The sequence below is a fragment of the Pongo abelii genome, chromosome 11, assembly GCF_028885655.2.
Source record: "Pongo abelii isolate AG06213 chromosome 11, NHGRI_mPonAbe1-v2.0_pri, whole genome shotgun sequence".
NCBI lineage: Eukaryota > Metazoa > Chordata > Mammalia > Primates > Hominidae > Pongo > Pongo abelii.
The window spans coordinates 103,723,367-103,735,401 of record NC_071996.2 but is presented as its reverse complement, the minus strand read 5'-3'; the positions used below and the strand labels follow the sequence as shown (position 1 = coordinate 103,735,401).

Here is a 12,035-nt window from a genome sequence, read left to right as displayed (position 1 = left end):
TATTAAATAGTCATCTATTGATTTACATTACATTGTTTTTAATTTTTCACTATTAAAAATAATGTTGCAATGAAAATCCTTGGACTTCATCTTTGGACATTTGAGCAAGTATTTCTGTTGGACAAATTCCTAGAGTTGGAATTCCTGGGTTGAATGCTATGCACATTGCTGAATCCAACTAAATCACCTTCTAATATGTATTCCTTACTATAACAAATCACGTACACAGCCTTCTCCAGCTCCGAGCATTATCCCTACTGTCCAGTTTTCCAGGATGTGGGAGAAATGACAGTTCTTAGTAGGCATTTATCTTGTTTGGTGAGGTTATCCATCTTGTTACACATTTAGTGAGTATTTGTACTTATTCTTCTCTCCTTTATTTTCTCCTAGTAGATTTTTTATTTATCTATCTGAAGAATTTTATTATATACAATAGGTACTAACCATCCTCTGTTATAAATGCCCAACTATCCTCTGCCAGTTTGAACCATCCACTGGGGACATAACATCATACAGAGTGCTCATTTTCAAGCATCCTGCATCCTGGAGGAGGGAGCCCATGCTCTAGCTAGCATTCCAGCTGTGCCTGCGCGAGGTTGTTTCATTGCTCTGTCAGAACAGCTGTTCCAAGCAGGATAGCGTCTGATGTGACCAGCAGGTTCCACAGTCATGCACTCACTCCCAGGCTGCTGTAAAGCAGATCCCCTTACTTTGCTGTAAATTGGCCCGGTGTGATGTTACATGGGATCTTACGATGATTAATCTAATACAGTGTAAGCCCTTAGATAGTGGTGATGGCTAAGATCTTGCAGGGAGGAAAGGCAAACCTCTACCCAGAAAACATTAAAGTGAATCATTGCCCCTTCCAGAATGGAAAGGGTTCAGTGTAGTCAGTTTGCCACCAAATGACCAGTTGGTCTCCTGGAGGGATGGTGTCAAGTTGAGGACCAGCTTTGGTCTGTGTTTGGAGCAGATTGGACGTTCAGCATCAGCATCAGCTACATGGCAAGTGGGAGCCCATGCTGTCGGGCCCGTGCAAGGCCTCCATCCCTGACACCATTGGGTGAGCACTGACCGGGGTGATGGATGACAGAGTTGGCTAATGTCACATGGCCATCTCATTTGGTCCACTTAATTGTTTAGCAACTCTTTCACAGTGGGAGCTTCCTACTGGGTGTTAACCTGTGATACAAAAGTCTTCACACATCATGCCCACTTCCATACGCCCATTCATATGCCATCTTTTCCCCAGTCTTGTAATATCACCCCCCCACCCAGGCCCTTGACCAGCTGGCCAAACCATTTGTTCCGTGTATATCCTAACCTTGGGTTGAGCCACTCCTGTTTTCCACATAATGTGGATAATCAGTGTGCTCCCCAAAGCCCTGCCCATTGGGAAAACTTCCCCTTGCCACCTCTAAGAGGGGCTATACTGCCAACACTGCATATCTGGATTGTACCCAGGTATGGAGCCAACCCTCTTGTGAACCCAGCTCTGTCTTTTTCCTTCTCCATCAGCTTAAGGACCCTTCCACTCTGCCTAGCAGCTCTGGGTGTGAGTGGAGGGAGAGATGCTGAAGCATCGGTGTGGGTCACTGTGTCTGGGTTACCTGCTTCTGCTGCTGGCTTGTTCCTCCTGCTCCTGCTCCTGCTTGGTTCTGGTTGTTCTGCTTCCTTCTTACTGTATAGCTTTTGCTTGCCTGATCTTACGACTTGTGTTTTCACAAAATCCTCAAGTTACTTTTGTGCCTGTAACTGCAGAGCAGTACTGGATAGTGGCAGTCAGACCCAAGGAGGGGTAAAAGTGATAGAACCCTCCAGACAGAGGACACAGGCAAAGGCTCCAGAGTGAGAGCTACAACAGGAAACCCAGATGGGAAAAGGGAAGGGATCATGAGCCAATGCTGGAGAGACAGGCTGGGGCTAGATAACCTAGGGTGCAGGTGCCATCTTAGGGATTTGGGACATTGTTCTGCTGAGATGAATAGGAAGCAATTGAAGGGTTTTAGGCAAGAGTGTAACATGATGATTTTGTGTGTATATGTGCATGTGTGCGTGCCCATAAATTCATGTATATCTTTGGCTTCAATGTGAGAATGGTTGGAAGCGAAGCAAAATGAATGCAGGGAAATCAGGAGGGGATTATTGCAACAGTCAAGGGAGAAATGAAGGTGGCTTGGAGTAACATAGCGGCTATGGAAGTAAAGAGAGGGAGAGGCAGATTCAGGAACTGTCTTTGATGTGGAATTGACAGGATTTCGTGCCTGAATAGATGTGTGCGCAAATAGAACAGAGCACCTCAGATCATTTCCCGTTTCCGGCCTAGCAACCTGTGGACGGCTGTACGACAAGGAGATCTGCTTGGGACACGTTTGAGGTGCCTTTGAGCCATCCAAGTGGCAATGAAAAGCAAGAGTTGGGTTTACAGAGCCAGAGCTTAAGCAAGAGAGTCACCTGCAGCCATAGGAGTAAAGGCGGCCACCCACCAGGGAGACAGCCTGGGAAAGAGAATTCCAACATTTACAGAGGTGGGCTGGAGGGGGAGGAGTTGGCAAAGGGACAGAAAGGAGGCGTCTACCCTCGACCTTTGCCCTCCCACGACCTGCATTAGCGCAGCATCCAGGGCAATCCTTTGCAACAGAAGCAAGTCCATGTCACTTTTCTGCTCTGCAGCCACCTAGATTAAAATCTCAAGTCCTTCTAACGGCCCCCAGGTTCTACATGGCTGCCTCCGTCCCTGGCTCTGTGCTAGCCACATGGGCCCCACTGCTGCTCCACAAACGAGCCAGGCGCACTTGCTTGCAAGAGACTCTGCTCTAATGCCCTGTCTCCCCAGTAATGCTCTTCCTCCAGATACCTGCTTAGCTCACAGCCTCCATTCTCATTTCCTCAGGAGGGCTTTCTCTGACCTGTTCTAACCACAACTTGCCACCTGCTCCATCACTCTCCACTGGCCTTAACCTGCTCCACTTCTACTTCTTCCCTTAGCACTCAAGCATCAACCATACTCCCGTAATTTACTTGTTATTATTTTTAAAATTTTTCTGTCTGCCCTTACCAAAATAGGATCTTCCCAAGGACAGGGATCTCTGTTTGCTGATAAATCCCAAGTACCTAGTACAGTGCCTGGCACAGAGTAAAGTGCTCTATAAATACTTGTGGTACAAATGAGAAAATCTGCTCTTAAAGGGAGAGATCCATGTGACTTCCCTCTGCTCTTAATGGAAATGGCGTTTTTCCTTGACTATACCTTGCTATTTAGCCTCCCTTTGAGGGTTCCATGTTTTTGGAAAGCCGTTGATTGGGAAAGGCTTCTTGATTCTCACAACTTCTCAATCTTTCCCACATTTTCTGTTTCTCTCCACAGATACTTTTTTAAAAATTGAGGTATAATTCACATACCATAAAACTCACGTTTATAAAATTACAATTCAGTGGTTTTTAGTATATTCACATGTTGTAAAATTATCACCACTCATTCTAGAACATTTTTTCTCACCCCAAAAAGGAATCCCATACCCATTAGCAGTCTGTGGTCCCAGCAGCCTTTGGTAGCCATTAATCTACTTTGTGTCTGTGAATTTGCCTGTTCTGGACATTTTGTATAGATGGAATCATATAATATGCAGCCTTTTGTGCCTGGCTTCTTTCATTTAGACAATGTTTTCAAGGTTCATCCATGTTGTCACATGTAATAGTACTTTATTTCTTTATATGGCCAAATAAAACTCTCTTGTGTGGATATACCACATTTTATTAGCTGATGGAAATTTGAGTTGTTTCCACTTCTGGGATACTATGAATAATGCTATGAACAGTTATGTATACATTTTTGGGTGAATGTATGTTTTAAATTCTCTTGGGTATATACCTAAGATTATGGTAATTCTATGTTTAACTTCTATGTTAACTATGTTTAACTCCTTGAGGAAATGCTAAACTGTTTTCCACAGTATCTACACCATTCTACACTGCTCCCTGCAATGGATAAGTGTTTCCATTTTTCCCTATCCTAGCCAATACTTACTGCTGTCCATCATTTTGATTACAACCATCCTACTGCATATAAAATGGTGGCTCATTGTGGTTTTGATTTGCATTTCCTTAATGACTAATGAGTTTGAGCATATTTTTATATGCTTACTAGCTATTTATATATCTTCTTTGGAGATACGTCTACTCAAATCCTTTGCCCATTAAAAAATTTTATTGATACATAATATTTATGCATGTGATATTTTGTTACATACATAGAATGTTAAATGATCAAGTCAGAGTAGTTAGGGTAAAAACTAAAAATAGAACTACAATACCATCCAGCAATTCTTTTGCCTATTTTTAAATTACTTGCCTTTTATTGAGTTGTAAGAGCTCTTTATGTATCTGGTTACAAGACTTTTATCAAATATATGATTTACAAATATTTTATCCTATTCTGTGGGTTTCCTTTCAATTTCTTGATAGTAACCTTTAAAGCTTTTTGGTTTGCATGAAAACTTTGGTGAAAGTTTGCTATTTTTTCTTTGGTCCCACTTAGATACAGTGTCTATATTCATTCTGACAAGAGGCAGGTGATAGCAGAAAGGGACAAATGAAAAAATCACAGCTTCACAGTTCATATTAGTAATGAAATTATTTAGAAAATTGCCTTCCACTATAAGGCATAATTTCTTTTGGTGGATACAAGCCAAGTATGAGTCACATGCAAGTCATCACCTATTCCATTTAGCTGGATGGATCAAAGAGACAGAGTAATGGTGAGTATCACCCTAGAGGAAACCAATTAGTGTTTATAACATTGAAAATGATTTATAGATTGCTTAAGCATATCTATCAAATCTAAATGGAATACTTTAAATCGGCTCCATAGAAAAGCAACACTGTGGGATGATTTCTGAACTATGGAAACTCTGTCTTTCAGATCTAGTGTCTTCTAGCACAGAGATAGGACAGATTGCCACCTGGGAAGAGGCACTCCATTTTCTCCAGGAGTTTGCATTTGATTCAGATGGGTACATTCCAAGGAACATAGGATCCGGGTTCATCTCTCGGAATCTAGAATAAAAACAAATCTGGATGTTCAAACCTGGGAAATATTTGTGACGTCGCTGAAAAATAGAAGAACATAAAGTAGGTTAAACACCAGCAGAGGGCAACCAGGGCCATGACAGGTCAGGGAACAACAGCCTGTGAAGTGCAGAGGAAGCCAGGGGAGGCCTGGAGAGCTCCTGGGGTTATCATCTCACGCTTGAAGACCACCCAGTGAAAAGTGGAGTGGGTCTCTGTTTCTCCAGAGTAGAAAAAGCAGCGTGTCAGGGGCTTAGGGAAAACCATGAAGGATACCACAAGGAGCCAGCGTGAGTGGAGGATGGGAGGGGCTTTCCCTTCAGTCAAAGTCAGGGTGGTAACTGTGAACAGTATGACTTTCTTCCACAATTAAAAACCCTGTCCCTGAAAATATCCAAGGAGGGTAGAGATGTCTGCTCGGCATGGGCGCTATTGCCAGAGGGGAGGGGTTCCTGCTAGCATACTTTCCGGGTGCCCATTTGGGGTTGGGGTGGAGACAGACTGTCAGAGGGGCCTATATTCCTGGCCTGGGTGTCCTAGGTTCAGGGCACAGTTCCTGAACTTCTATTTCTGACCAAGGTGTCCTAGGAAGGGAGCAAAACAGGAGAGGAACATAAAACTAATGGGAATGGACCTTCTTTTGTCAAACAGTATAGAATGGAGCCAAGCAGGGCCAGGCTGATGAAAAAAATGCAACCCGAGGGGTACAAGTTCAAGGACCCCTCTGCACATCTGCTCAAATGCCCCCAGGTTTCCCGTCACCTTTTCTGGCAAGAAAAGCCATAGCAGTGGGTTCACGAAAAATTAGCACAACAACAGAGGCCAAAAATTCAGAATTTTATGATCACTTATTTTTTTTCTACTATGCAGAACGTACCATTTTTGTGAACTTGTCTTCACAGGCCATCCTAATCTTCTCTGGGGTCAGTGGACTATTAAGGCTCAAGGGTCCATGCAGGCCTCTCTCCTGTCGTGCTGCACTCACCGCGTCATGGATAGCGAAAAACACGGAACACCCCAGGAACACCCCCGACTCTCCCAGACCCTTGAAGGGAAGCATGCCAACTAGATTATACCTCTCTCTCTCACTCTGTACATATGCGCATATTTATAGCATATGTGCATATATACAAATATTACATACTACATATGTAATTTTTTTTTTTTTTTTTTGAGACAGAATCTGGCTCTGTTGCCCAAGCATGACACTGGAGTGTAGTGATGCAATCTCAGCTCACTGCAACTCCGCCTCCCAGGTTCAAGCCATTCTCCTGCCTCAGCCCCCAAGTAGCTGGGATTATAGATGTGCACTGCCACACCTGGCTATTTTTTTGTATTTTTAGCAGAGATGGGGTTTCACCACATTGGCCAGACTGGTCTCGAACTCTTGGATTCAGGTGATCTGCCCACCTCGGCCTCCCAAAGTGCTGGGATTACAGGCATGAGCCACTGTGCCCAGCCTATGTAAATTTCTTGTTTCAAAAAGTAACTTAATCTTTTGATCCAATATTCCCATTCTTAGAATTCTAGCCTAAGGAAATGACCTACATACAGAAGATGATTATTAGGCATGAAGATGATTATTGCAAGGTGAAAAATTAGATAGAACCAGATGGCAATAGTAGTTGATGTTAAGTTCTAAGATTTGGAATACTAAAAATTTTTATCATAATGTTAGATTAGAATTAAAATGTTTAATAAGAATGTTTCTTCTGCAATCCTGGTAAAAATCCCAAACAGCCAAGAGACGAATGTAGCCCTCCTGTCTCCCAACAGGTATCATATAAACATGCATATTTGCCCGTACAGCATCACTTACCTTAGATGAATAAAGAGTATTTGAGTTTTGAGAAGGAGGCAACAAAACAATGTGCAACTCCGTGGGCATGTCACAGATGGCAGGGATTTTATATTGGTCTGGACCACGAGTGTGCAGAATGCCCTGGGGAGAATAATTCAGTTCCTCTATTGTATAAAGTCCCATGCCTTGAATAAATGCACCTTCAATCTGAGGCAAGAACAAAAAAAGAATTTCCACGTATGAGAAAACACAGTCAACACTAAGTAGCATTTCAACTTCATGCTGTTTGCTTGAATTTTAAAATTACAGTTTAAGAGCATTTTCAGGGTGTCTTGGAGCATGTTGCTGAAAGTTTACCTAAAAGCCATTTAAACATCTTGTTCAGCATGAAGTTAAAAGAAGTTCAAAGTCAGCCGGGCGTGGTGGCCAACGCCTGTAATCCCAGCACTTTGGGAGGCCGAGGCGGGTGGATCACCTGAGGTTGGGAGTTTGAGACCAGCCTGACCAACATGGAGAAATCCTGTCTCTACTAAAAATACAAAAAAAATTAGCTGGGTGTGATGATGCATGCCTATAATTCCAGCTACTCGGGAGGCTGAGGCAGGAGAATTGCTTGAACCTGGGAGGCAGAGGTTGCGGTGAGCCGAGATTGCACCATCGCACTCCAGCCCAGGCAACAAGAGCAAAACTTAGTTAAAAATAAATAAATAAAAAAAAATAATAAGAAGAAAAATCATGAAAAAAAGAAGTTCAAAGACAAAGGACTTGGGTTCTAATTTTGGTTTGGCCATTGAAATGAGTGCTCGGGAAGAGTCTTCACAGAGCCTGGAGCCCAAGCACCCTCTTTTTTTGTTTTTTGCCCATGAGGCAGACAAACTCCCCTGACTGATGTGTCCAGAGACCCCAGGGTGCTAGTGAAAGCTACAATCCCATTGTCTCATCCCACCTCCTTGCCCACAAAGTGGCTAGCCTCACATCTCTGGACTCTGATTTTAGATCAGTCTTCCAAAAACTTCAGTCCATCCCCACTAAGTGAAGTCTTCTCTCTAAAAGCCCTCCACCCACCCCTGGCAGTCCCCAGCCCTCTTCTGCTCTCTGACTCCCTCCTCATGGCCCACCCCTCCCACACAGGCCTTCCCCATAGTCATCTGCCCTGGCCTGATCAGCAGCCATGAACAGGCATGCTAAATTCCATGTGTTTCTGTAGGGTGACTTCCTCCACTCTTTTTTCACCCCAAATGTCGTTTATCATTCTTTCCTTGACAACCTGGTTCACACCCATTTCCTCCCTAAGCCTCCTTTGACTTCTCCACACCACAGATTCTTCCCATTCACCAATAACACAATGTCATGATGGTGGGGGCAGGGGGTGGAGGGAGAGGGGACACAAGATGGTGCCCTAAATCAGAGGTAATGAGCTGAATTGCCTCCAGGTTCGAGACATGTAAACTCAGTATATGAAGATTCCAGGTGGGTCCTGTGTCATTGGAGAGTGTGGGACTCTAAAGGTACAGCCCACCGACTTCACTCATGGAAATGAGGATCCAGTGTGGGCAAACTTTCTGTTTTCAAGAGAAACTAGATATTTATGACTTTCCAATATTTTCAAATATTTCAAATTTAAATTTGAAAATGTCTGTGGGTGGAATCCAGCACTACAGGCTGCCTATCAATAGCTACTGCTCTGATGACTTGAGGCTTGTTATCCCAGCACGACTTCAAACTCCTCGAAGCTGAAGCCCATCGTGTGGCTAAGGCTCAGCACTGGGCACTAACTCTACTTATGTCCCAGAAGTTTGGAGCTCATCAGTCACCTGTAGGCTTGGTCTTGCCTCATTCAAGCTCCCTAGTCACAGATTGTATGTTTCTTCAAAAACTACCTAAAACACCTTTATTTCCTTCTTCCTTTTAAACAGTAAAACATTTGAGCTCTGCAGTTGGTCTGAATAGAGTTGACTAAAGGGTTAGAAAAATAAGATGATGAATAAGCCTGATGGAATGCTCTCCTGCAGACCCCACTGCACTTTTGGCTTTTATAAATAGAAAGTGAGACACATTAGTTACACATACCTGGCCTACGTCAATGGCTGGATTTATACTGCAGCCAACATCCATGACAATGTCTGTTCTGATGTTCTAGTAATAAAAAAAGTTAAAATGTTTATTTTAATGAGGATAACTTAGGGAGAAGAAGCTGAGGAACACTTCCTGCCAGGCTGACTTTGGTATAAAGCCTTTCTTTGAGCCATGTCATTTCAAAAGAAGCAACAAAGATTTTATTATATGACAAAGTTTATTATGTAAAACTTTCAAAATTATACAAATACTCTTAGCCAGCTGAAGCACTGTCTTTTTTTCTTGGAAATAATAGGAGAAAAAAATATTTACTTCATTTCGATTCAAGCTGTGTGATACAACAGATTGAGTTGAGTTTAATCCACTACAACAGATATAATATATGACACAACAAAAGAAAACATCTATGGCCCTCACGATCCTAGTTGCAAAGCTTAATGGCTAGCATACAACCAAACATCCAGGTACAACTGGCTAAGGAATGTTTACTGAACCACAGAGTTCAGGGTGCATCAACAAAAAAGTCTTTGAATTGTCACCTGCTGTTCTAGACTTTTCATTTTTGTAGCAGAGAAGAGAATAAAGTTGCCACTACAACTTGCTACTGATAACCTACAAATGAGGAGAAGTACAGCAGGCCCAGCCAGAGTGTTAGTAACACCTTTGCTTTCCAGCAAGTCTGTACATTTTTTTAAATGTGATATAATGGTCTCTGCCATGACTAACAGATTGTACTTATAATTACTAATTGAACAAAAGAAATCCAAGAGTTTCCTTATTTGATCTGGGGCTTTCATGTAACATTTGAAAATTAGATAATGATCTGGAATGTTTGACAATAATAAAACTTCAGGAACTCACATTTCTTATTTAAAGACACAGTAAAATGTAAAGTCCTCTTTGACATCAGTCAGCAAGACTGGCCTTCCAGGAGATAAGTGGCCTCAGCTGAAGGTGACAGGAGGAGCTCTAAAGTCTTCAGTGTTAGTGAAGGTTCTCCTTTCAAAGCTGTGGGCTTAGGCTGGTGGGGCTGGCTCATGCCTGTAATCCCAGCACTTTGGGAGGCCGAGGAGGGCAAATCACTTGAAGCTAGGAGTTTGAGACCAGCCTGGCCAACATGGTGAAATGCCATCTCTACTAAAAATACAAAAATTAGCCAGGGGTGATGGCACGTGCCTGTAGTCCTAGCTACTCAAGAGGCTGAGGCACGAGAATCACTTGAACCCAGAAGGCAGAGGCTGCAGTGAACTGAGATGGTGCCACTGCACTCCAGCCTGGGAAACAGAGCAAGACTCCACCTCAAAACAGAAAAAAACAACCCACAAAGCTATAGGCTTAGTGCTGTCTGTCGTGTCTTTTGTTAGGACTGGAGAGAGTGGATCTAGGTTGTGGTAGGCTGCCTCAAAGATGGCTCTGGATAATCCTCACCTCCTGGTATTCACATCCATATGTAGTCTCCTCCTATACTCTACCAGGCCAGCCTGTATGACCAGTAGGCTATGGCGGAGGTGACAGTAGTCACTCTGAGATTAGGTTATAAAGCTGGGCTTCTGTCTTGGGTACTCTCTCCCTTGCTCATGCTCTCTCTTTTTCTCTTGGGCTGGTCTCTCTGGAGGAAGCCAGTTGTCATGTCCTGAGGACACTCAGGCAGCCTACAGAGAGGTGTCCACATGACAAAGAATGGACGCCTCTGGCCAAGAGCCAGTGAGAAGCTGAGGCCTCCTGTCAACAACGCTATGATGGAGGGAGGTGGAACAGGATTCTCCTGTCCCCATTGAGCCTTGAGATGACTGTTGCCCCAGCCACAGCTTGACTGAAGCCTCATGCAGAATCACCCAGATAAGCCACTCCCAGAGGCCAGCCCCTCAGAAGTGGTGTGAGCTAATGAGCATCCACTGTTTTCAGCACTAAGTTTGGGGGTAATTTGTTGTACAGGAACAGATAACTGATATTTAGATGTAGGTTCAAAGTGAGGAAAATTTTGCTGGAATAAGGGCAATTCCATCAACAAGAGAATGGCTGAGAAACAGGCCTTTGGGGAAGGCCCCTGGTAGAATGTCACATTCTGGCCCTTTGCCTAGTAGTGACACTAACCTGAGCTGAGATTTAGCTTTTATGAAGGCATCTGATGAGACTATATGGCACATCCCCTAAGATCATTCAAATAAGTTATAGGAACATGCCTTAAAATTTCATACTAGGCTAATTATTACCTTGTTCTTGGATCTTAACAAGGACAAGGCATATATAGGAATATGAGAAAATCCACATGACTAAGTTGTCACCAACTTTTGCTTTGGGGAGAAGAGATTTAGAAATCAGTTATATGGGCAGGGCACAGTGGCTCACACCTGTAATCCCAGCACTTTGTGAGGCCAAGGTGGGTAGATCACTTGAAGGCCAGGAGTTTGAGACCAGTCTGGGCAACATGGTGAAACCATGTCTCTACTAAAAATACAAAAATTAGTTGGGTGTGGTGGCGCAGCCTGTAATTCCAGCTACTTGGGAGGCTGAGGCACGAGCATCACTTAAACCCAGGAGGCAGAGATTGCAGTAAGCCGAGATCAAGCCACTGCACTCCAGCCTGGGTGACAGAGTGAAATTCTGTCTCAAAAACAAACAAACAGAAATCAGTTATATGCAAGAACCCACTCCCTAGTAGTGTAGGGCTGCTAGTCTAACAGAAAAACCATGCTCAGAGTGATCATTGTTTTGCCCTAGTCCAAGGTTACCCTATAGAGATCCAGTCTGAATTAGAACCAGACAGGTCAGATACTTGAAAAGGCAGGTTCAATAAAGGTGACCATAGTTTCAGAGATTAGGTTGACTATAGTTTTAAAAAATACATGCTGGAGACTTATTAAATGAAAACTTTAATCTGATCACAATCCAAGAATGCAGGCATAGAGGATATTTGTAAATATCAAGAACTAGAGCTTGCTTCTAGGTACGTTTTGGAAGAGATTATCACTAAACTGGTAGCTTGGTCACATGACAGTTGTTAGGGTATCACAGTCCCATTTAATGTATTAGTGATCATTCATTAGTATTGACAGTGACCAGTAAGTGGCTTCTTTTACTCCTGAAGGCT

General features: G+C 43.2%; 1 protein-coding gene across 2 annotated transcripts in view; it reads right to left on the bottom strand.

The window, feature by feature from the left end:
- Window positions 1-4,188: 4,188 nt before the first annotated feature.
- The window catches only part of AOX1 (aldehyde oxidase 1), a 91,580-nt gene continuing 83,733 nt past the window's right edge, over window positions 4,189-12,035 (bottom strand). For both annotated transcript variants that reach the window (XM_024243048.2, NM_001132268.1), the window contains 4 exon segments: window positions 8,939-9,004; window positions 6,887-7,075; window positions 5,945-6,112; window positions 4,189-5,055 (listed from right to left, as the gene is read on the bottom strand). In XM_024243048.2, coding sequence (XP_024098816.2) covers window positions 5,005-5,055; window positions 5,945-6,112; window positions 6,887-7,075; window positions 8,939-9,004 — 474 coding nt within the window. In that variant the 3' untranslated portion in view covers window positions 4,189-5,004.